Source organism: Amphiura filiformis, chromosome 13, assembly GCF_039555335.1.
Source record: "Amphiura filiformis chromosome 13, Afil_fr2py, whole genome shotgun sequence".
NCBI classification, from domain to species: Eukaryota; Metazoa; Echinodermata; class Ophiuroidea; order Amphilepidida; family Amphiuridae; genus Amphiura; species Amphiura filiformis.
The window spans coordinates 40966597-40989049 of record NC_092640.1 but is presented as its reverse complement, the minus strand read 5'-3'; the positions used below and the strand labels follow the sequence as shown (position 1 = coordinate 40989049).

The following is a 22453-nucleotide window of genomic DNA, read 5'->3' as shown; positions in this document are numbered from 1 at the left end:
GATGGATTATTCAAGTGTTGACCATTCTATAATACCTGTACATGTGTATTTGTAATGTTATGTGTGACATGATCAAGAGGAATGAGTCGGATGTTGCTAATAAGATATTGGCAAAAACAGTGTTCAAATTCTTTTGTTTATTATTGTTTTTAGCCATTGATAAATTGCTCATAACTCGGTAACCAGATGTCCGATTTTAATGGGGTTTGCATCAAAATGTAGCATTTCAAAACTGCCAGAAAATGATGTAAAAAACTTTTAATTACAAATTGCCGACATGTGACTCATTCTCCTTGATCTTGTCACATATATTGTAGACCATCAATGTAACAGCCCACAATTTTGCACAATTTCAGGGTTAACACCAATCGTAGTAATGATGATTCCGTAAATATGTGCATACTGCATTATAATATAATTTGCTTATTACTAGTACTATTATTATGATTTTTGTTATTGTTATTATTGTTTCCTCAAATATGTTATGCTTAACATTATTTAAATAATCAAGTAAATCGCAATGTCATCAACGCATAGGCAATTCTTATAATTATGCAACACATTTGTAAAATTCATAATTTTAATGATTTTGTGGTATATTTTTGGAAATGACGCAAATCAAACGTTATCTAGCGATGCAGATACAACCATCTTCAAGGATGTCGTAAATTGGGTTCGTTGTGGATTTCTAGATCGCGTTTCAAAGACACAGCAGCGTTACTTCCCATTCTGAAATGATACAAGATACATACTGAACATGCTGAATGAGAAATTTCCATTATCTCTTTTGAAAATTAGAAAATGTGGAAAGTGAATAATAATTACTATGTATACGATGATAAACTACAAATATGACTTGCAAATAAGGTCATGAATATGCATAATGTACATGTACCATGACACAGAACTACTATTCAGTACATGAGGTCATCATTAGCTATCATTATTGCCTTATTACCAAGTCTTAAGTTCGTTGATGATGATGAAATAAAGTTTAAAAGGCGACGTTCGCATGTACTCCCTGATGAGTGTAATCCTGGTAATGCACGAACTTAGGCACAGCATTTTGGCACTGTAGCGCTATTGGTGCCCGAGGAGGTACCGATGACACTTTTTTTACCCTGAACATTTTTACAGTGCATTCGTTTTTATTTAAATGAAAAACAATAACACTGTGCAACTGTTAATTGTTATGGTTGATACAATTTATTACATCTCCAGGGAGTGATGTTAAGAGTCATCGGTACCTAACCGGGCACCGATAGTTCTGTAGGACTAAATTCGATGTCGTGCCTTACCATGCTCATTTATCACCCCCTGCCTTGCACAAAACACGTAACACTTAACTTACACACACCCATACACCTCCCCCATGCCCAATTGTCCAAGCACATGGACATGGGGGGGGGGGGGTAGTGCGGTCATATCAAAATGTGGACTTTTTCGGAAAAGAAGACTGTTTAGTGCACAACAGCTAAAAGATTAAAGTAAAATCTAGGTCGGTCGGGCCTGTAGAGCAGGGTTTAACCCGTCGCCTAAGGGGAACTCCGAACGTATCATTAGATATCAAAGGGGGAGGGGCTGGGTAGTTGGGGTTGTGACAAATTTGTTTTTTTACCACCTCAAGCCGACGAAGCCACTTTTTTTTAGCACCTCATCAAAGCAACAAAAACTTTTGTCACCTCGGTGAGACTTTTTTTTACACATCGGTGATGCAATTTTTTTCAACAGTTTGTTTTTGTGAAACGAACTTTAAAGCCTTAATGTACGATATTTTTTTCATTATTCCTTTACTTTTCAAAATCGATTTTTGGCATATTTGTAATACTTACACATGTTCCAACTTACATCTATAAGCAAACTGTCAAATTCGCCCTATTTGTAGTAAAACAGGATGATTTTCTGTTGGTCCGACATATTATCATAATGTTGGAACATTGTATGTTGGAACGATCGGAAATCATAGTCTCTCACGAAGCCAGTTTGGTTACGCTCCCTCCACACATGTGGAGGGAGCATAACCAAACTGGCTGCGTAGGAGACTAACTCTGAGGCCGTACTCGGCGTCCTAATCCAAACAGTGCGAGATATTTTGAGTGACAGAGGTGAAGTTTATGATGTTGTTAATTTCTTTGCAAATTTCCAATGTTTTTCGCGTCCAAATGTATTGGGAACTTTCATATTAATGATTGCATATTATCATTTTAAAAGAAAAAAAAAGAAAAATCTAAAAATTTAAAAAGATCGTACATTAAGGGCTGGGGTATGAACGTTTGGACAGTATTTATTTTGGGACATTAGAGCACATCAGACATATCGAATTGCATTCTGAATACGAAGAATGTCCTTCTGATATCAAATAATTTTGGTTATTTGAAATTCGCAATTTAATACACATTTTATGGCAAATCATTAAAATTGATATTTTTGATATTTAACAGTACTCGAAGTAAACTTTATAAATCTGATGATTTATACTTAACGTGTATGTAGGTGGGATGAAATGCCGACGATCAATTGAAAATTTTGACCTTTCGTATTGAAGATATGGATTTTTTTTCCCAAAACACCAAAAAAATTAGGTCTTTTGGGAAAAAATCTATATCTTCAATATGAAAGGTCAAAATTTTCAATTGACCGTCGGCTTTTTCCTCCTGCTACATACACTTTAAGAATATATCATTAGATTTATATAATTTACTTCGAGGACTGCTATATATCAAAAATTTGAAAAATATCAAATTTTTATAATTTGTCATAAAATTTATATTATATTGTGATTTAAAAAAAATGAAAATTATTTGATATCAGAAAGACGTGCTTCGTATTCATAATGCAATTCGATAGGTCTGAGGTGCTCTCATATCCCCCAAAAATACTGTCGAAACGCAATAAACGTTCATTTTAGATCCCTTAAGGCTTTAATATAAATCCATATTTTTACAATTTCTGTTTTGTAGCACCTAAATTTTGCGTGCCGCGAAAAGCATTATTTTAAGGTTAAATGCAGTTCATGATGTGTTTTTCGCGCGTAGCGGAGAACTTGAATTTTTTAAAGTGGATCCATGTATTAAGATTATATTCTTCAAAACTTAGACTCATGTCATGTGTAAGGATTTCTAAAAAACCCATACCGTACCTACATCCATCCTTACGTATGGTTTCCCATCAGAGTATAATTTGATTCACCTCAAGTTTGGTAGTGACGTCAATGCTTTTTCGCGGTTGCGCCGTAAGCGTGACAACAAACCGCCTCTGTACGCGTGCGTGTTCACTCAGCGCGTTTAACTTTCCGCGCGCGATTCGATACTGTGGCGAGTAAAATACGCACATACGTCACTACCAAACTTGAGGTGAACCAAATTAGCAGGGAGTGTGGCATAGATTTCTTTTTTGACATTGGATTGACTTTGGTCAAAATCTGTGAAGTAGAGTGAACCACGTGTTTTCACTCAGAGAATAACTTTTCAAAAAAAAAAATATACTTACCAGTTCGAGGCTAAGATATTAAATTGGCCTATGATGAAAAATGGATCAAAATCGCGCGATTGCAATTTTAAAGCAAAAATAGTCATGAGGTTAATGTTTCTTCACTAACTGTAACAAATTTTTTTTCACCCTTGACACCAAATATTTTTTTTTTCTAGTCCAAGGTGGAGCCATTGTTTTTGGTCTGAGGTGGAGCAATGCCTAAAAGACTACCTAGCTCCCTTGACATCTAATGGTAGGTCCCTTGTGTTTCATTTTCTTCCATAACATGCTATGGCTATGACTACCTTAACATCTTCTTGGCTTAATTTTCTTCCCGTTTCGTACGAAGTAATATTTGCAACCTCCGCAATAGTCAGCCACGCATGTTGCACCACGAACTCTACAAGTTCTACCTTCACATGGATCAAGAGGACAATAATGCACGTCTACACCAGGGGGACAAGTTACACCTATGAATAAAATGTAAAAGAAAGTGAAAAGAGAACAGGAATGCAGTTATTTACATTATAATATTATCATGCACTTTTGAAAACCTCTTCTTCTTCCTTGGTTGTGCAGTCCTCATATATAGATGGGTATCAAACGCATGCGTGGTACAAGCATGACATAAACAAAACAAATTATTTCCCACCTCTCTTTGCCATCTCCCCGTCCCTCCACCCCTCCCCTTCCACACTCTCCACTCTCCACTCTCTTTCTCACTCTCTCTAATTCTCTCTCTCTAATTCTCTCTCTCCTCTTCTGTTCTCTATTATGACATGTGCGTCGTTTCTTATTCTATATCTTTAGTGACCTTGAATCGCTTCATTTGATTTGCTATGTACGCATTAATTCTATTATTATAATAAAAACAGTGTAAGGCATATCGTGGCAAAACAAAGATTTAGCATCAGATTATTGTAATATGAGTCATTATATAGGCCAGAAGAATACAGTAAATTACCGTTACAATGTTCATATGATGCGCAGCATTCACCATCAGGATGATTCGGAAGACAATAAGGAGTTGGCATTAGGCAATCGATAATGGCACAAATCGATGCTCCATAGTTACAAGTACATGTCTCACATGGATCGTCGGATGGGATAGGATCGCCATGAGCAACACCATCACAATCTGCAAAATCAAGAAAATAAATATGAACCATTCAATTAGTGGAAGGTTTTGTGTGCTGCTGCTACCGTGAACTTCAGTGATATAGCGTGAGCCATTCTATTACACCAACCATGAGGCCGGGGGGAGGGGGCACCATGTCTGATTTGGGTGGGCACAGGCCGTTTTCCCCGAATATTTCTATGGGATTTCCTAAATTTTCAAATCGATGGGGGGGGGGGGGGGCACGTGCCTCCCGTGCCACATGACGCTACGCCACTGGTGGACTTATTATACATGGTGTGAACTTCATTTCATTTGATTAAAAAAGGCGCCAAATTGAGCAATTTTTACATTAATTAAAACACATCAAAATATTACAAAATTACAAATACAAAATATATAAACAACAAATTTAAATTCAAATAATGCAAGATAAAAGATGAAAAATATTGCACATAAAGCATAAATGGATATAGGCACATATCACATCAGCATGCAGGTGTGAGTCGGGTGTGGGTAGTCCATACAGGACCAACGCAATATTTAGTACTATAATCAACCCCGTCAGGCGTTGGTCCTTATAGATCCGACATATCCTCCCTTGGAAAGTCAAGGGAAATGTCAAACTGACTAACCACGCCTACTGACAGCTACTGACGATATTTAGCCAATCAGATTAGACTTGCCTTCCACCTGCCAACTACTAGCTTCCAGCTTTGGATCTAACACCACTATTGCGTAACAATATCGATAATCATGTCCATTCATTCATTCATTCATTCATTCAATTTATCTATGTCCTCTTCAATCGCGATCAATGTTCATCATCCACGTGAATGAGCATTGATCTGATTTTACTTCACAGGGAGCGTGTTTATAGTGGTGTACGGTATTTATACGGTATCCTTATACGCATATGGGATTAGGATGGAATGTGACTTATCCGTTATCTCGGCTGTTTATAGTGGCAACCAATAGCGCTATTCTGAATCCGAGGTGGTTGAACTCTGCGTGTTCGAGGTCACCGCAATGCAATGTGGGAGGCACAAATATTTTCCCAGTTTCAAATAGTTTGCCGTCGAAACGATACCGGCCTATTTTTATCATTATTGCTACAGTACTGTACCATATTTGTAGGTGATGTGTAATTACAGTGACAAATTGAGCTGGGAGAGTTATATAACCCTGCTCCACTTCCTTTAATAACGGTATCGTTAATCCCTGTCTGTTTATAGTGGCCGTATACGGAATGAATATACTGCAATATCCATCGATATCGAAGGATATCAGTTCCGTATAATATGTGCGGCAAATAGCGCTATTGGTCTGTTTATAGTGGCGACCAATACCGTATAAGATGTACTTATACGCTAAATACCGGATAATCTGGCTCACTATAAACACGCTCAGGGTTACTAAACCCGCGAGGTCGTAGGCAATTGGGCAACTATTGAAGAGTTTCCCCGGCACTTTTGATAATAGAGGTTATCCACTTCACTCATGTGTGACTTCTAACAAATGCACTGGTTCCCGTAGTATTCCTCATTCAAACTAATTCAATGCACGACCTCGGAGTTTCCTGTATGACTTTGGCGGGCTATTTTGAAACAGTCATGGTTGCACATGCAGGTACTTCTTTAGAATGTCCTAAACAAGGTATAGAAGTCGTTGATAGGACATGCAGCTTATAGAACATGGATAACCTCTATTCTTGTCCCATATAAATCAATGGTTAAGAAGATACTTGGCGATTATTTTACCCGTGATTCGGGCTGAAATGTTCTTTTTCAAGTTCTTCACTTTGTAGGTTGCGCACATTATACAGGTTTTTTTGGGGGGGGGGGTGGCCATCGTTTCATTTTATCATTAGGCCTCTGTTATTATTATTTGTTTTGCAATAATATAAAAATGGATGACGCCGCTATTTTGCATGCTTCGAATAAACCAGGAATTCAAGAAGTTACCCGCCAACAGACGAAGGGAGTTACAAGTTTTTTACATGGACATGGTTTTCCGACAGGATATGGCAAGAGCTTTATTTTCCAGTCAGCGCCAATTTGTGTTAATTTTCTTTTAAATGTCGACATCGCCATAAAATGTAGTCCTTTACTTGATTTGTAGTTTAGTCCAATTCCTATTAAAGTGAAGTAGGCCTATTCACTTTCTTTACTAACACAATATTTCAAGAGTTTGTTTCCAAAAGGCATTAGTTCAATAGCTGCCTTGTGTAACATTTTGCTGGAATATTTTTACATTCTAAAGTTTAAATGACATTTAACGATTGGAATGGATATGTTTGCACATCTGGCTTATTCTCTTTCGATAATAGATTTGTCCCCTAAAATGGTCAAATCCAAGGTTTTAAAATGGCTGCCATTGCACTTGATGCCTTTTTCTTCTTCGCACGTGGGAAGTTAAAGGGATTTGCAATTATTTGCCAAAATTGTTATAACTACATATTCTACTACGCCAATGTTATTAGAGTGGCAAGGTTACTGCTACCCAATATTTTCAAATAAAAAATCCCACAAAACAGTCTTTGGACTTAATGCCTTTTGGAGCCAAACTCTTCATTTAATGATGTTCAAATTTTCTCCATTATTTTAGGACCCTGGAATAAGGCAAAAAAGACCATCGCTTAATTTAATACATTTAATTTATGGGTAAAAATGGCATTTTTGGGTGATTTTGTTCAGTTTTGTCCAAGAGAACAAATTTTCATATGGGAAATTTTTTGAAAATTGACATATGCATCTTGCAAAGTGTATCAGTTTACTAAGATGGATGTTTGGATCAAAAACGTCAATCATAACATTTTTCTGCGACCTATGGTTTTTGACCTATGACCCCTTGGAATTCATAAGTAGGCCTAAGCCGGGTGTTTAAAAAAAAAGGGATCCAAACATTTTGAATCTATAAAAAAAGTGGTTCTAAATTTTTAACTTATGTAGGGGGGTCAAAAAAGTTTTGACATACCGAAATCAAAATTTTCCAGCCCCCAAGTATTTATGAACGTTCCCTTAGCTCTTTAAGTACTGTATCTCTACCAAATATGGCAAATTAGGCCTATAAACATTTAGATTTTGCAGTGTTCTCTTTGGACCTCGCCTCATACAAACAGACGGCTGCCAAAAATTGAAAAACGATGAAAGCAGTGCACTTTTAAAATTTTGTCTTGTCTTGTCTTTTCTTGTTTGTAACTTTGAAATAAAACAAGGACCAGGAAAGTATTACTATCAACGGAGCGGGAGCCGTTGCCTCAGCTCCGTCCGTGAATGACGTAGTTAAAAGTGATGAATCCCATGTCCCTCGGTTAAAACGAGAAGACCATGTTGTTTTTTAAAGATTTGATATTAAAATAGTTTAAATCAAAACCCTAAATTCAAATAGTAATCACAGGCCTTTTCATGCCTTCGGGATTAAAGAAATATACTGTGATTTTTCCGTTCCTTTTTTTTTCACATGCATTTGAAATATCAACACGTTCAACAGTAGGCCTACTTGCGAGTTGTATCGCCTTTTATTTTATTTGACTCACTCTGTTATTTCCAGTTAGGTGTTAAAGGCTTAATGTACAATTTCTTCAAATTTTAAATTTGTCATTATATATTCAAAATGCTAAAATAATAATGTACCAGTAATAAGCCCTAATTAGGGGGAATGGTTTCTGTCCATTTTGAACTGAAATAACGAGGTAAACAAATTCTTGAATTATGACTTTATGTCGAACTTTGCTCTGTTTACCTACAAACACAACAAATTTGGCTGATTCCATTTAGATGCAAGTTGTAACATGTGTATACGGGAGGTGATTTTAAGGGGTCCCCGTTTTTGGGGTCCCCGTTTTTGGGGTCCCCGTTTTTGGGGTCCCCGTTTTTGGGGTCCCCGTTTTATATACTCCCTGTGTATACATTACAAATATGCCATAAAATCAGGTTTGAAAAAAATTAACCAAATTCATATTATAAGATCGTACATTATGACTTTAATAAATCAAAGTTCAGTTCGAAATAAACGGTGTGTAGAATTGGTGTTCTTTTAGCTTTTTTAATGGTATCACGGTTAGGCCTATCGACAAATGTGACAATATTAAATAAAAAAAGAAAACAAACCTAGAATCATACAAATGATTTATTGTTAACACTGATTAGGCCTACATTATCTTTGCACTGATATAGCAACAAAAAACTTTCATTTAATTCATACCAGCCCGATTTACACTGGTCATGGAAATTGTAGATATCTACTATTTCCATGCACTGGTAAGCGACCTCAAAAGTTTGTATTGCTTTGATTGCATTATCAAAATCAATCGATTGGGATACCAAGTACTTGAGATGACTTGAGAGTCCCAGTTATGTAATAGATGCGGTTGAATGATGGCCCGAATGATAGGCGGGTCTATTTTCCATATTTGGATTCATGACGTAACTTATCGACTGGTTTGGTTTTGGTCACTGTTTATTATAATGAGGGTGCACTGCTGGGGTAGCGAACGGATTTTAAGGACCAACGCCTGACGGCGTTGATTATGGTGCTAAATATTGCGTTGGTCCTGTATGGACTAGGTGTGGGTGGAAAAGGGGTACACAGGTGAAGGGAGCATGAGTGCACACACTGCCATGCATGCAGATGTCAGTGGATCATCCTTATCCACATTCTCTTTTCATGTGTAATGGACTATAACCACTTGAAAAATGCATTTGATCCCTACATCCTGCATTGGTAAAATGTACTACATTATAAAGATAATGTCAATGTTATGGTAGAAAATATCATCGGCGTGTGAAGTAAATATGGATACTTAAATCTTGACTTACTAGAGGGGGGCAACACCTCCTAACAACATATCTCATCTAGAAAAATAATGGCTGTTATTAACCACGTTTTAGTAAATGAGGACCATGATGCTGGCTGGAAATACAAGTTTTGGAAAATCCATTTCAAGTCAACAATACTACATACAATTATGTATTACGCAATAGAACAGGTCCCTGGGCCTCAAGAAAGAACAGATGATTAATTGTGTTTTCAACTGATAGTGTCCTAGGTTAAAGAAGAAATAAAACAAACAAATAAACGGGTGTTTAACTGTTCAATTACCTGGTAGACAATGATCATATGATGGGCAGCATACACCCTCCGTATATATCGGCTCACAGTTTTCAATACCATCTGGTGGAGCTTGGCAAGCAGCAACGGCACACATCAGTTCTCCATTAAAACAATCACACCATTGACATGGATTCAAGGATGGGATAGGTTGCGAATCAGCAGCATTACTAGTACTACAAACTAAAAATCAAGAAATATATGAATATATGAATACAAAAGCCACCCAAGTCCATACTTTGGCCAAATTGAGTTAAGCATGGGAAAGTGTTGCTATACATAGGTCTGTCATATGTTTGAAAGAACAACTCAAATTCATCCTCTGTGTCTATTGAGCATGTGAAAAATAGCATGTATGAAAGAATCAACCCAAGTCCATGATTTGAGTCTTGTAACACATTGATTGAAATCCAGTATGTATAAAAGTCCACTTGTAACATCTTCATTACTGGAGAGTGACTTTTGAAAAAAAAATGGGTTTAATCAAGGAAAGTGTGTGGTTTATATTATATGGCAGAATGCTTATCAACATTATACATAACTCATGATAACTATGTGCTTTATTTTGTATTATCTTACTAGTGGTAATATCATTCCAACATTATTGTCTTTGTATATGATTAAAAAAACCACCCAAGTCCAGAATTTAAAATGAACACCACGAAGTCCCTGAAATGCTAATCGTCATACCTAATACAGTTTAACCCACCCATTTGCACGTACAACTTACCATATTGACCAGGTAAATCTAACTGAAGGAATTAAAATGATACACAGGTTTTTTCTCAAAATCACTTCCCATGGACTTGGGTGGGTTTTGGATTCATGTATTCATATACATCATCCAGTGAGTGGAAGATTACTCATGTCCACTCTATTGCATCTTAGTGTACAGACAGCAAAATCATAAAAGACACTGCACCAGTTATGTTCACACCTGTTATCCTACACAAAGACAAAAAAATTAAAACCAGCAGCCAATACCAATATACCCTTAGCTGAAATCGGGTAAACTATAAAATAACATTATTTTTATGTTAGAATATTTTTAAAGCCTTAATGTACGATCTTTTTTTCATTATACCTTTACTTTTCAAAATCGATTTTTGGCATATTTGTAATACTTACACATGTTCCAACTTACATCTATAAGAAAACTATCAAATTCGCCCTATTTGTAGTAAAACGGGATGATTTTCTGTTGGTCCGACATATTATCATAATTTTTCAGATTATGATAATACATTGTATGTTGGAACGATCGGAAATCTTAATCTCTCACGAAGCCAGTTTGGTTACGCTCCCTCCACACATGTGGAGGGAGCATAACCAAACTGGCTGCGTAGGAGACTAACTCTGAGGCCGTACTCGGCGTCCTAATCCAAACAGTGCGAGATATTTTGAGTGATAGAGGTGAAGTTTATGATGTTGTTAATTTCTTTGCAAATTTCCAATGTTTTTCGCGTCCAAATGTATTGGGAACTTTCATATTAATGATTGCATATTATCATTTTGGAAGAAAAAAAAAGAAAAATCTAAATATTTAAAAGATCGTACATTAAGGCTTTAATATAAATCCATATTTTTACAATTTCTGTTTTGTAGCACTTAAATTTTGCGTGCCGCGAAAAGCATTATTTTAAGGTTAAATGCAGTTCATGATGTGTTTTTCGCGCGTAGCGGAGAACTTGAATTTGTTCAAAGGGGATCCATGTATTAAGATTATATTCTTCAAAACTTAGACTCATGTCATGTGTAAGGATTTCTAAAAAAAACCATACCGTACCTACATCCATCCTTACGTATGGTTCCCATCAGAGTAGCAGGGGGTGTGGCATAGATTTCTTTTTTGACATTGGATTGACTTTGGTGAAAATCTGTGAAGTAGAGTGAACCAAGTGTTTTCACTCAGTGAATAACTTTTCACGAACAAATTATACTTACCAGTTCGAGGCTAAGATATTAAATTGGCCTATGATGAAAAATGGATCAAAATCGCGCGATTGCAATTTTAAAGCAAAAATAGTCATGAGGTTAAGGACTGGGGTATGAACGTTTGGACAGTATTTGTTTTGGGACATTAGAGCACATCATACATGTCGAATTGCATTCTGAAAACGAAGACTGTCATTCTGATATCAAATAATTTTGATTTTTGAAATTCGCAATTTAATACACATTTTATGGCAAATCATTAAAATTGATATTTTTGATATTTAACAGTACTTGAAGTAAACTTTATAAATCTGATGATTTATACTTAAAGTGTATGTAGGTGGGATGAAAAGCCGACGATCAATTGAAAATTTTGACCTTTCGTATTGAAGATATGGATTTTTTCCCCAAAACACCAACAAAAATTAGGTCTTTTGGGAAAAAAATCCATATCTTCAATATGAAAGGTCAAAATTTTCAATTGACCGTCGGCTTTTCCTCCCTGCTACATACACTTTAAGAATATATCATTAGATTTATATAATTTACTTCGAGGACTGTTATATATCAAAAATTTGAAAAATATCAAATTTTTATAATTTGTCATAAAATTTGTATTATATTGTGATTTTCAAAAATGAAAATTATTTGATATTAGAAAGACATGCTTCGTATTCAGAATGCAATTCGATAGGTCCAAGGTGCTCTCATGTCCCACAAAAAATACTGTCGAAACGCAATAAACGCTCATTTTAGATCCCTTAATGTTTCTTCACTAACTGTAACAATTTTTTTTCACCCTTGACACCAAATATTTTTTTCTAGTTCAAGGTGGAGCAATTGTTTTTGGTCTGAGGTGGAGCAATTCCCAAAAACTACCTAGCTCCCTTGACATCTAATGGTACGTCCCTTATGTTTCATTTTCTTCCATAACATGCTATGGCTATGACTACCTTAACATCTTCTTGGCTTAATTTTCTTCCCGTTTCGTACGAAGTAATATTTGCAACCTCCGCAATAGTCAGCCACGCATGTTGCACCACGAACTCTACAAGTTCTACCTTCACATGGATCAAGAGGACAATAATGCACGTCTACACCAGGGGGACAAGTTACACCTATGAATAAAATGTAAAAGAAAGTGAAAAGAGAACAGGAATGCAGTTATTTACATTATAATATTATCATGATGCACTTTTGAAAACCTCTTCTTCTTCCTTGGTTGTACAGTCCTCATATACAAATGATATAGATGGGAATCACACGCATGCGTGGTACAATCATGACATAAACAAAACAAATTATTTCCCACCTCTCTCTTTGCCATCTCCCCGTCCCTCCACCTCCCCTTCCACTCTCTCTCTCTCCACTCTCTTTCTCCCTCTCTCTAATTCTCTCTCTCTCTCTCTAATTCTCTCTCTCCTCTTCTGTTCTCTATGACATGACCTGCGTCGTTTCTTATTCTATATATTTAGTGACCTTGAATCGCTTCATTTGATTTGCTATGTACGCATTAATTCTTTTATTATAATACAAACAGTGTAAGGCATATCGTGGCAAAACAAAAATTTTGCATCAGATTATTGTAATATGAGTCATTATATAGGCCAGAAGAATACAGTAAATTACCGTTACAATGTTCATATGATGCGCAGCATTCACCATCAGGATGATTCGGAAGACAATAAGGAGTTGGCATTAGGCAATCGGTAATGGCACAAATCGATGCTCCATAGTTACAAGTACATGTCTCACATGGATCGTCGGATGGGATAGGATCGCCATGAGCAACACCATCACAATCTGCAAAATCAAGAAAATAAATATGAACCATTCAATTAGTGGAAGGTTTGTGTGTGCTGCTGCTACCGTGAACTTCAGTGATATAGCGTGAGCCATTCTATTACACCAACCATGAGGCCGGGGGGAGGGGGGCACCATGTCTGATTTGGGTGGGCACAGGCCGTTTTCCCCGAATATTTCTATGGGATTTCCTAAATTTTCAAATCGATGGGGGGGGCGGGGGCACGTGCCTCCGTGCCACATGACGCTACGCCACTGGTGGACTTATTATACATGGTGTGAACTTCATTTCATTTGATTAAAAAAGGCGCCAAATTGAGCAATTTTTACATTAATTAAAACACATCAAAATATTACAAAATTACAAATACAAAATATATAAACAACAAATTTAAATTCAAATAATGCAAGATAAAAGATAAAAAATATTGCACATAAAGCATAAATGGATATAGGCACATATCACATCAGCATGCAGGTGTGAGTCGGGTGTGGGTGGAAAAGGGGTACACAGGTGAAGGGAGCATGAGTGCACACACTGCCATGCATGCAGATGTCAGTGGATCATCCTTATCCACATTCTCTTTTCATGTGTAATGGACTATAACCACTTGAAAAATGCATTTGATCCCTACATCCTGCATTGGTAAAATGTACTACATTATAAAGATAATGTCAATGTTATGGTAGAAAATATCATCGGCGTGTGAAGTAAATATGGATACTTAAATCTTGACTTACTAGAGGGGGCAACACCTCCTAACAACATATCTCATCTAGAAAAATAATGGCTGTTATTAACCACGTTTTAGTAAATGAGGACCATGATGCTGGCTGGAAATACAAGTTTTGGAAAATCCATTTCAAGTCAACAATACTACATACAATTATGTATTACGCAATAGAACAGGTCCCTGGGCCTCAAGAAAGAACAGATGATTAATTGTGTTTTCAACTGATAGTGTCCTAGGTTAAAGAAGAAATAAAACAAACAAATAAACGGGTGTTTAACTGTTCAGTTACCTGGTAGACAATGATCATATGATGGGCAGCATACACCCTCCGTATATATCGGCTCACAGTTTTCAATACCATCTGGTGGAGCTTGGCAAGCAGCAACGGCACACATCAGTTCTCCATTAAAACAATCACACGATTGACATGGATTCAAGGATGGGATAGGTTGCGAATCAGCAGCATTACTAGTACTACAAACTAAAAATCAAGAAATATATGAATATATGAATACAAAAGCCACCCAAGTCCATACTTTGGCCAAATTGAGTTAAGCATGGGAAAGTGTTGCTATACATAGGTCTGTCATATGTTTGAAAGAACAACTCAAATTCATCCTCTGTGTCTATTGAGCATGTGAAAAATAGCATGTATGAAAGAATCAACACAAGTCCATGATTTGAGTCTTGTAACACATTGATTGAAATCCAGTATGTATAAAAGTCCACTTGTAACATCTTCATTACTGGAGAGTGACTTTTGAAAAAAAAATGGGTTTAATCAAGGAAAGTGTGTGGTTTATATTATATGGCAGAATGCTTATCAACATTATACATAACTCATGATAACTATGTGCTTTATTTTGTATTATCTTACTAGTGGTAATATCATTCCAACATTATTGTCTTTGTATATGATTCAAAAAACCACCCAAGTCCAGAATTTAAAATGAACACCACGAAGTCCCTGAAATACTAATCGTCATACCTAATACAGTTTAACCCACCCATTTGCACGTACAACTTACCATATTGACCAGGTAAATCTAACTGAAGGAATTAAAATGATACACAGGTTTTTTTCTCAAAATCACTTCCCATGGACTTGGGTGGGTTTTGGATTCATGTATTCATATACATCATCCAGTGAGTGGAAGATTACTCATGTCCACTCTATTGCATCTTAGTGTACAGACAGCAAAATCATAAAATACACTGCACCAGTTATGTTCACACTTGTTATGTTCACACCTTTTATCCTACACAAAGACAAAAAAATTAAAACCGCAACCAATACCAATATACCCTTAGCTGTGATTAAAACCCGAAATCGGGTAAACTATAAAATAACATTATGTTAGAATATTTTTATACCATTATCCTTTATATGTCCTTCATTTAATCCGACATTTAAACGTTTTCTGGCAACCTTTTCTAACCTTTTGCGAATGATCTCGAAAACGTTTTGTGTATAAAATAACATTATGTTAGAATATTTTTATACCATTATCCTTTATATGTCCTTCATTTAACCCGACATTTAAACGTTTTCTGCAACCTTTTCTAACCTTTTGCGAATGATCTCGAAAACGTTTTGTGTTTGCTTTGTATATACAGCCAATAAATGTTTAAACGTGCGTATGAACGTACGTATAAACGCACGCTCCACGTGCCACGTATGGAACATAGCACTCTCACTAGTAGCTTATAATAACGTGACCCTTCTGATCAAAACTGAGCGATTGTCGTCATAAAAATAGGAAATAGTAGGATACATATAACCACCGTTCTTTAAAAGACCAGCATTGAAACCTTCAATGGTAGGGTATTTTAAAACTAGTTTTAACAAGAATTTGTCTTTAAAAAAGACAAGTTCACGGATCAGGTGTATAGTACATGTACTTTGAGCTACTTTGGTCTAACATTCAATATTCATACCTAACCTACTCTGCACTTATTCGACAATAAATAAGTGATATGAGGCTTAATAATGATACCTGCGTCTTGACTCTGGAAAACAATATTTTTTAAAAACCTCATTTTGCATTTAGTTTTTTAAGCCACCTCGGGAGCCACCTACAGGATCTCGTTTTGCATTTAGGTCTTTATTGCGTTGCAAAGTAGCAAAACTTTCTTTATATATGGCCCAATTCGTGCTTGGAAAAGGCTATCCCCTCTTACAACCTATCGACAGGTCTGATTTCTATAATGAGGTGTCACCGGGTTTGCAAGAGATAATAATACCAAATCTAACCACCATGAAATTTTCACATCACGACCAAGCTCACATTGGGCGCCCATTCCTTTTTAAAGTCACCTACTACATGTGTAAGAAACAAATTTGGCTATAACTACGAAGAAAATTGTATCTTATCACAAGTAAACAAAATAATTACACAGCTTGCTCTTGCTAGCTTTTGTCAGAGTCATATGTATGAACACCAATATTATACAGGTTTATAGGCCTACACATGGGTTATTACATGAGTCAATAAACATTAGCTAACATTCAATTAACTATAGAGTATAGATAATGGACTTAGTTTTGTGCAATGTAGTAATTTTCTGAAGTAAATCCCTTGCTGCACAGTTTTCTATACAAAATATGTTTACTTTGTAATCAGGTCTGGCCATGACCCTGCTAGTTTTGATTAACCAATCAGTTATGTGTATTGTCAGCATGTGATGGCTATAAGCCAATTACAAACATGTTTCTAAAAAGGCTAAAAAATTCCTACTCCTGGACAGACTCTTTTCCGGGTTAGGGCTAATTAGTAAGTTGTCATATGTGGCAAGATTAGATAAAGGCATACAAACTAGGGTATGAGACAGAGGATGATTTAAGGAAGCCCCATCATGCACTTTAAAAGTGTTATCACTAGAGTTTCAACTGCCACTTTACTTTTCAAATCCCATTGAACTCTGTGCAAAAGATGTTGTTTTAGAATTGCCCGTGTGTCATTATTACTTAGTCGATTTCAGATCTAAAGTGATGTATGCATGAAGGATAATTCACACCTTCTGTAGATAACATTAAATGTGAAATCGACCAACTTTTTGAAGGTGTTTTGATTGTAAATATATCTGTCCAAATTCAAATTTAACCATGCACGTGTGTATGCAGTGGGCGGGCAGTCGTGTCATGTTCACTCACACAGCTGTGCTAACCGCAAGACTTGCTGGGAAGTGCTTAAATCATCCTCTGGGTATGAGATATTAGGAATTATTTCCTAGACTCTTAACCACAGGGCTGGTGGGCTACATACCTATTCATGACACAGGATATGTAAGGGATAAACTGTGCATATGAGATATGGGGGAAAGTGGCATCATTTCACTGCCGTAAAAATAATTCCAAAAATTGCTACCTTTCCTTCAGTCTTGCATAAATGCAATTCACTCGTACTACCATGCGACAATGGAATCTTTCTGGGTCACATATTGCTATCCTTTTAGACACCCAAATCCACAATCGTGTTCATTCAACAATGACTATAGCACAAAGTAACGATCACTGCCAAACTGTTGTCAGCCTATCCCTTCTCTTCTCTCATTGTCTATTGTTATAACAAGGTCAATGTCTATACATAGCTATTTAGCCAATTATCCGTGCCAATATTTGATAATCGTGTCGGATTTGTTTATTAAGAACAATACCGCACGTAATCGCCGTTGGCATAGCAACTGGTTATACACAACTATTGTAAAACTCTCCACGATGCTTTTCTACAATGTATATTTTGAGGAAATCAAGGGATGTCTCCGGCAATCACAACATTATGCCTTATATATATTACAGTAGGAGCAATGTATTAAATACTAAGATTAATGACTTTGCATTGAAGGGGTCTGGTGGATAGGCCATTATTTGTACACATGTTTTTCTCCCACCACCAGACTCAAGTACAGGGCAATAAAAATGAAAAAAAAATCTACATGTAGGATTCTTTACCAACTTACCTCCACTACTGCATTCATGTATTAGATAGCCATCCCCATCATAAAAGAGAGCGTAGCATCCACCGCAGTAATAAGGCACACATTGTTGTGCATTGGAATCAGAGCAAGAGGTCACGTTACAAGGGTCTTCAAAGCATGCCACCATTGGCACACCTGGAGGACAATCATCTGAAATAAAATAAACAAGATTACGAGATGTGAAAGTACCTATCTGCAATGCGAACACTCGATCGGTGAACTCAGAATAAGCCGGAGATTCCCGGTTTTAGTATAAATGTTAAATTTTACTGTAATTAAAGCCATAATGTGTGATTTTATGTGTGCTTTAATAACAGTAAAATTTAACATTTATAACAAAAACCGGGTATCTCCGGTTTATTCTGAGTTCACTGATCAAGTGCTGAATAACATCGCCTGCGTGTGTATATTAAAACATTGAATAAGTGACGAACCGTATAAACTGTTTGTATATCGTTACTAGTACGTCTTGTCTGTACATCCCATCAGCTGCGTGTAGATCTGCCAATAATCATGATAAATCATACGATTGGCGATATTATACACGCATTGTATAGGCACTGTAGCCTACGTCGACTTGACGCATAAACTGTGTGTGTATATCGCAAATCGTCTTACGTCTTGTATAAAGCTCCCGATATTTAAGGCTAATGAAATGAAATGATTAGTTTCCCGTCACATTTTTTTCAATGAAATACGAGGTCATGATTTCATTTTTCATTATTTTGAAAATTTTCATTATTGTCAAAACTTTCATTTACATGGGTATTACCTATATTGTTGATAAAAGACCATCTCAAAACAGGTATTAATGCTTAGATCATCATAACAGACATTTTGCAACAGATTGCCATTTGTGTAATCACTAGAAACATGATGAGGTAATCCTTAAATTTCCATTATTTACCACATCCTCTACCCCTACAACTAAGAAAAACTGCTGATTATGATCAGCAGGGATGTCAGACATTTTGGGAGTTTCAATTTTGATTATTTCCATCTCAATAATTGTCAGAAAATTGACTTTTAAATGAAAATAATGAAAGTTTTGGTCAAATTGAAAAAGTTATCAAAAAACCACTTATCGCGAAATATGGATATCCAACTAGTTTGCCCCGCAGGGCTACAAAGAACCATTAACCGCGAAATATGGATATCCAACTAGTTCGCCTCGCATGGCTACAAAGAACCACTTACCGCGCAATATTTTTACCTCAAAAAAGAATTAATATCTACCAAAAACGTTTCAAAACGTAAAAGGGGCCAAGTTTAAAAATTCTTTCCTGTGTGGCTTTTCACCCTTTTTTAAGGAAACTAATAATTTCATGCCTATTAAATCGGCGAGTTAAATACACGCATTGTAGGCGCTGGAATGAAATTTTCTTTGTTGTACCTCATTTGTTTGGCTCGAAATTAAAAGGAGGCAATGCGATCAGTAGCTATCAATGAAAACTAACATTTAAACAGGAATTTTTTATGCAAATCACACATTATTGCTTTAAAACACTTCAAGCTTAGTCTTTCACAGGGCATTTATATACACCAGTGGCCATTACAATGGTGCAAAAAGTAGAAATTGGAAAAAAATTGAGGGCGTTGCTGTGGAGCAAATCACGCATTATGACTTAACAATATCTTAAAGACATTAAACTTAAATTACCAAATAAAGTAATCAATAGATGCATTTATTCTACGTATTTTGACTCCTAATTAGGCATTATGCGACTTCTTTACTCCTTCTTTACTCCTTCTTTACTCCTTACAATTAAGGGCTCGGAAAACAACGTTTGCTCAGTATTTTTTTCTCGGGTCCCCAGCACATCAGACAATTATCGAATTACATTCTGAATTCGAGGAATGTTCTTCTGATATCAAATAATTTTGATTTTTTTTTTTTTTTTGAAATCGTGATATAATACAAATTTTATGGCAAATTATTAAAATTTGATATTTTCATTTATTTTTGATATTTATCAGTCCTATTTTCAAACGTCTTTAGAGTGAATATCTTCAACATTTTTTTGGAAAGAATAGTAGAATTTGTCCCCTCAGAAAAGATTTGTCGCTAACTTCAGTCGGTAAAAAATGAGAATCACTCCTTTTGGTTGATTAAAGCAATAATGTGTGATTTGCATAAAGAATAGATTCCTATTTAAGGGATCTAAAATGAGCGTTTATTGCGTTTCGACAGTATTTTTTTGTGGGACATGAAAGCACCTCAGACCTATCGAATTGCATTCTGAATACGAAGCATGTCTTTCTGATATCAAATAATTTTCATTTTTGAAAATCACAATATAATACAAATTTTATGACAAATTATAAAAATTTGATATTTTTCAAATTTTGATATATAACAGTCCTCGAAGTAAATTATATAAATCTAATGATATATTCTTAAAGTGTATGTAGCAGGGAGGAAAAGCCGACGGTCAATTGAAAATTTTGACCTTTCATATTGAAGATATGGATTTTTTCCCAAAAAGACCTAATTTTTTTTGGTGTTTTGGGAAAAAAATCCATATCTTCAATATCAAAGGTCAAAATTTTCAATTGATCGTCGGCTTTTCCTCCCACCTACATACATTTTAAGTATAAATCATCAGATTTATAAAGTTTACTTCAAGTACGGGTTAAATATCAAAAATATCAATTTTTAATGATTTGCCATAAAATGTGTATTAAATTGCGAATTTCAAAAATCAAAATTATTTGATATCAGAATGACATTCTTCGTATTCAGAATGCAATTCGATATGTCTGATGTGCTCTAATGTCCCAAATTAAATACTGTCCAAACGTTCATACCCCAGCCCTTAAATGTTAGTTTCACGGATCTATACTGTCCTCTTTTAATTTCGAGCCAAACAAAATAGGAAAAACGAAGAAAATTGCTATTTCATTCTATCTAGAGCCTATACAATGCATGTATTAGCACCCGATCGTACTGCATGTATTATTGCGTGGAGCTTCACGCAGCAGGGACATATAATATAAGACGTACGACGAATAGCGATATGCGCACAAATTATACGTCACCGATTCAATGAACCCAAACCGGAGATCTCCGGATTTAATATAATAACTTAAATTTTACTGTAATTAAAGCATTTCACGTGGTATTTTAGTGCACCAAGTCTGCAGGGCAGTAGGCCTACAATCATGCAAAAAGTAGAAATTCGAGAAAATTTGAGCGCATCGCTGTGGAGCAAATCATACATTTTGGCCTTAAAAAGATTAAAAATTCAAATGATTCGACTGAATTCAGTCGAAAACTAAAATCGGCAAGAGGTTGAAAATCAATCTTTTTGATTGAATATTCAATCGGAAAATTTAAGGTGGTACTACACCCTTGATAAATTTGTGACTATTTTTGCATTTCTTTTCAAAAAATAATATATTTATATAAGTTACATATATTATAGGAATCCACTTACTACACTGGAATTTCAGTGACTCAAGACAAGCGGTACTTTATTTATGATAAGAAAAGAGGTACCGCTAGAATGTACCTAATTTCTTATGAACCACTTGTCTTGAATCACTGAAATTTCAGTGAAGTAATTGGATGCCTTGCCCCTATAATATACCGTACATAACTTTTGTTACCAGTGTGTAGTTACTTTTTTGAGAAAAATGCAAAATTAGTCACAAAATTTATCAGGGAGTGAAGTACCACCTTAAGAGAATACATGTTTTGTCTGTTTGTTTGTTTGTTTGTAGTTTGTTTGTTTGCTTTTTTTTTCGAATTCCTACAAACTTACTTTGCCCCGTCACCACGACGGCTAGTGTAACAACGAGGAACAACTTCAACGACAATGCCATGTTAGGCAAAAAAAAAAAAAGGTTTGTCTCACGAACCCGCGCGCATAAGTATGTGAAAGCGATACAGCGCGTTTGTCTACGCGCTGACCGCCTTTTTAAAGGGTTTTTTTTTCCCCGATTTTTCCGGTTCCCGATAGTTCGACCAACGTAGTAAAATTCCTCAATGTCAGAAAACCATCGAAAATGTCAGGCAGCGCGTATGCCATTAGTGTTGCAGATAGCCCGTAACCCACACCGTAGCCTCAGTCTCGCTAGTTTCACGCCATCCTTGCAACGGCACGGAGCGTAAAGCCGACGAAGCAAAGTGGATGCAATATAAAAGGACTTAGCCTACGGAGAACTCTGCGATCGAGTGAAGCCATGTTGTTTTCATAAATTTTTGTATTTTTGCAGCTGTTTTTAACGAATTTTTACCGTTTATTTCAACATGATTGTTCGTATTCGTATAGTTAAAACAGGGGGGACTGTGCTGAGGAAT

At 36.0% G+C, this 22453-nt stretch overlaps 2 protein-coding genes across 2 annotated transcripts in view; both read right to left on the bottom strand.

Annotated features, from left to right (window-relative positions):
- Positions 1-100: 100 nt before the first annotated feature.
- On the bottom strand, positions 101-21975 carry LOC140167666 (kielin/chordin-like protein). Its single transcript, XM_072190965.1, has 9 exons — positions 21915-21975; positions 18133-18300; positions 14462-14653; positions 13265-13438; positions 12595-12753; positions 9692-9883; positions 4436-4609; positions 3777-3941; positions 101-729 (listed from the first exon to the last, which is right to left on the bottom strand). Exons 1-8 carry the CDS (start codon positions 21973-21975, stop codon positions 3778-3780), a joined length of 1284 nt encoding a protein of 427 aa, XP_072047066.1. The 3' UTR covers positions 101-729; position 3777.
- The window catches only part of LOC140168354 (uncharacterized), a 116593-nt gene continuing 94240 nt past the window's right edge, over positions 101-22453 (bottom strand). The window contains exon 5 of the mRNA XM_072191727.1: positions 101-710. The gene's annotated coding sequence lies outside the window, so the exon portion shown is untranslated. The remainder of the gene's footprint in view (positions 711-22453) is intronic.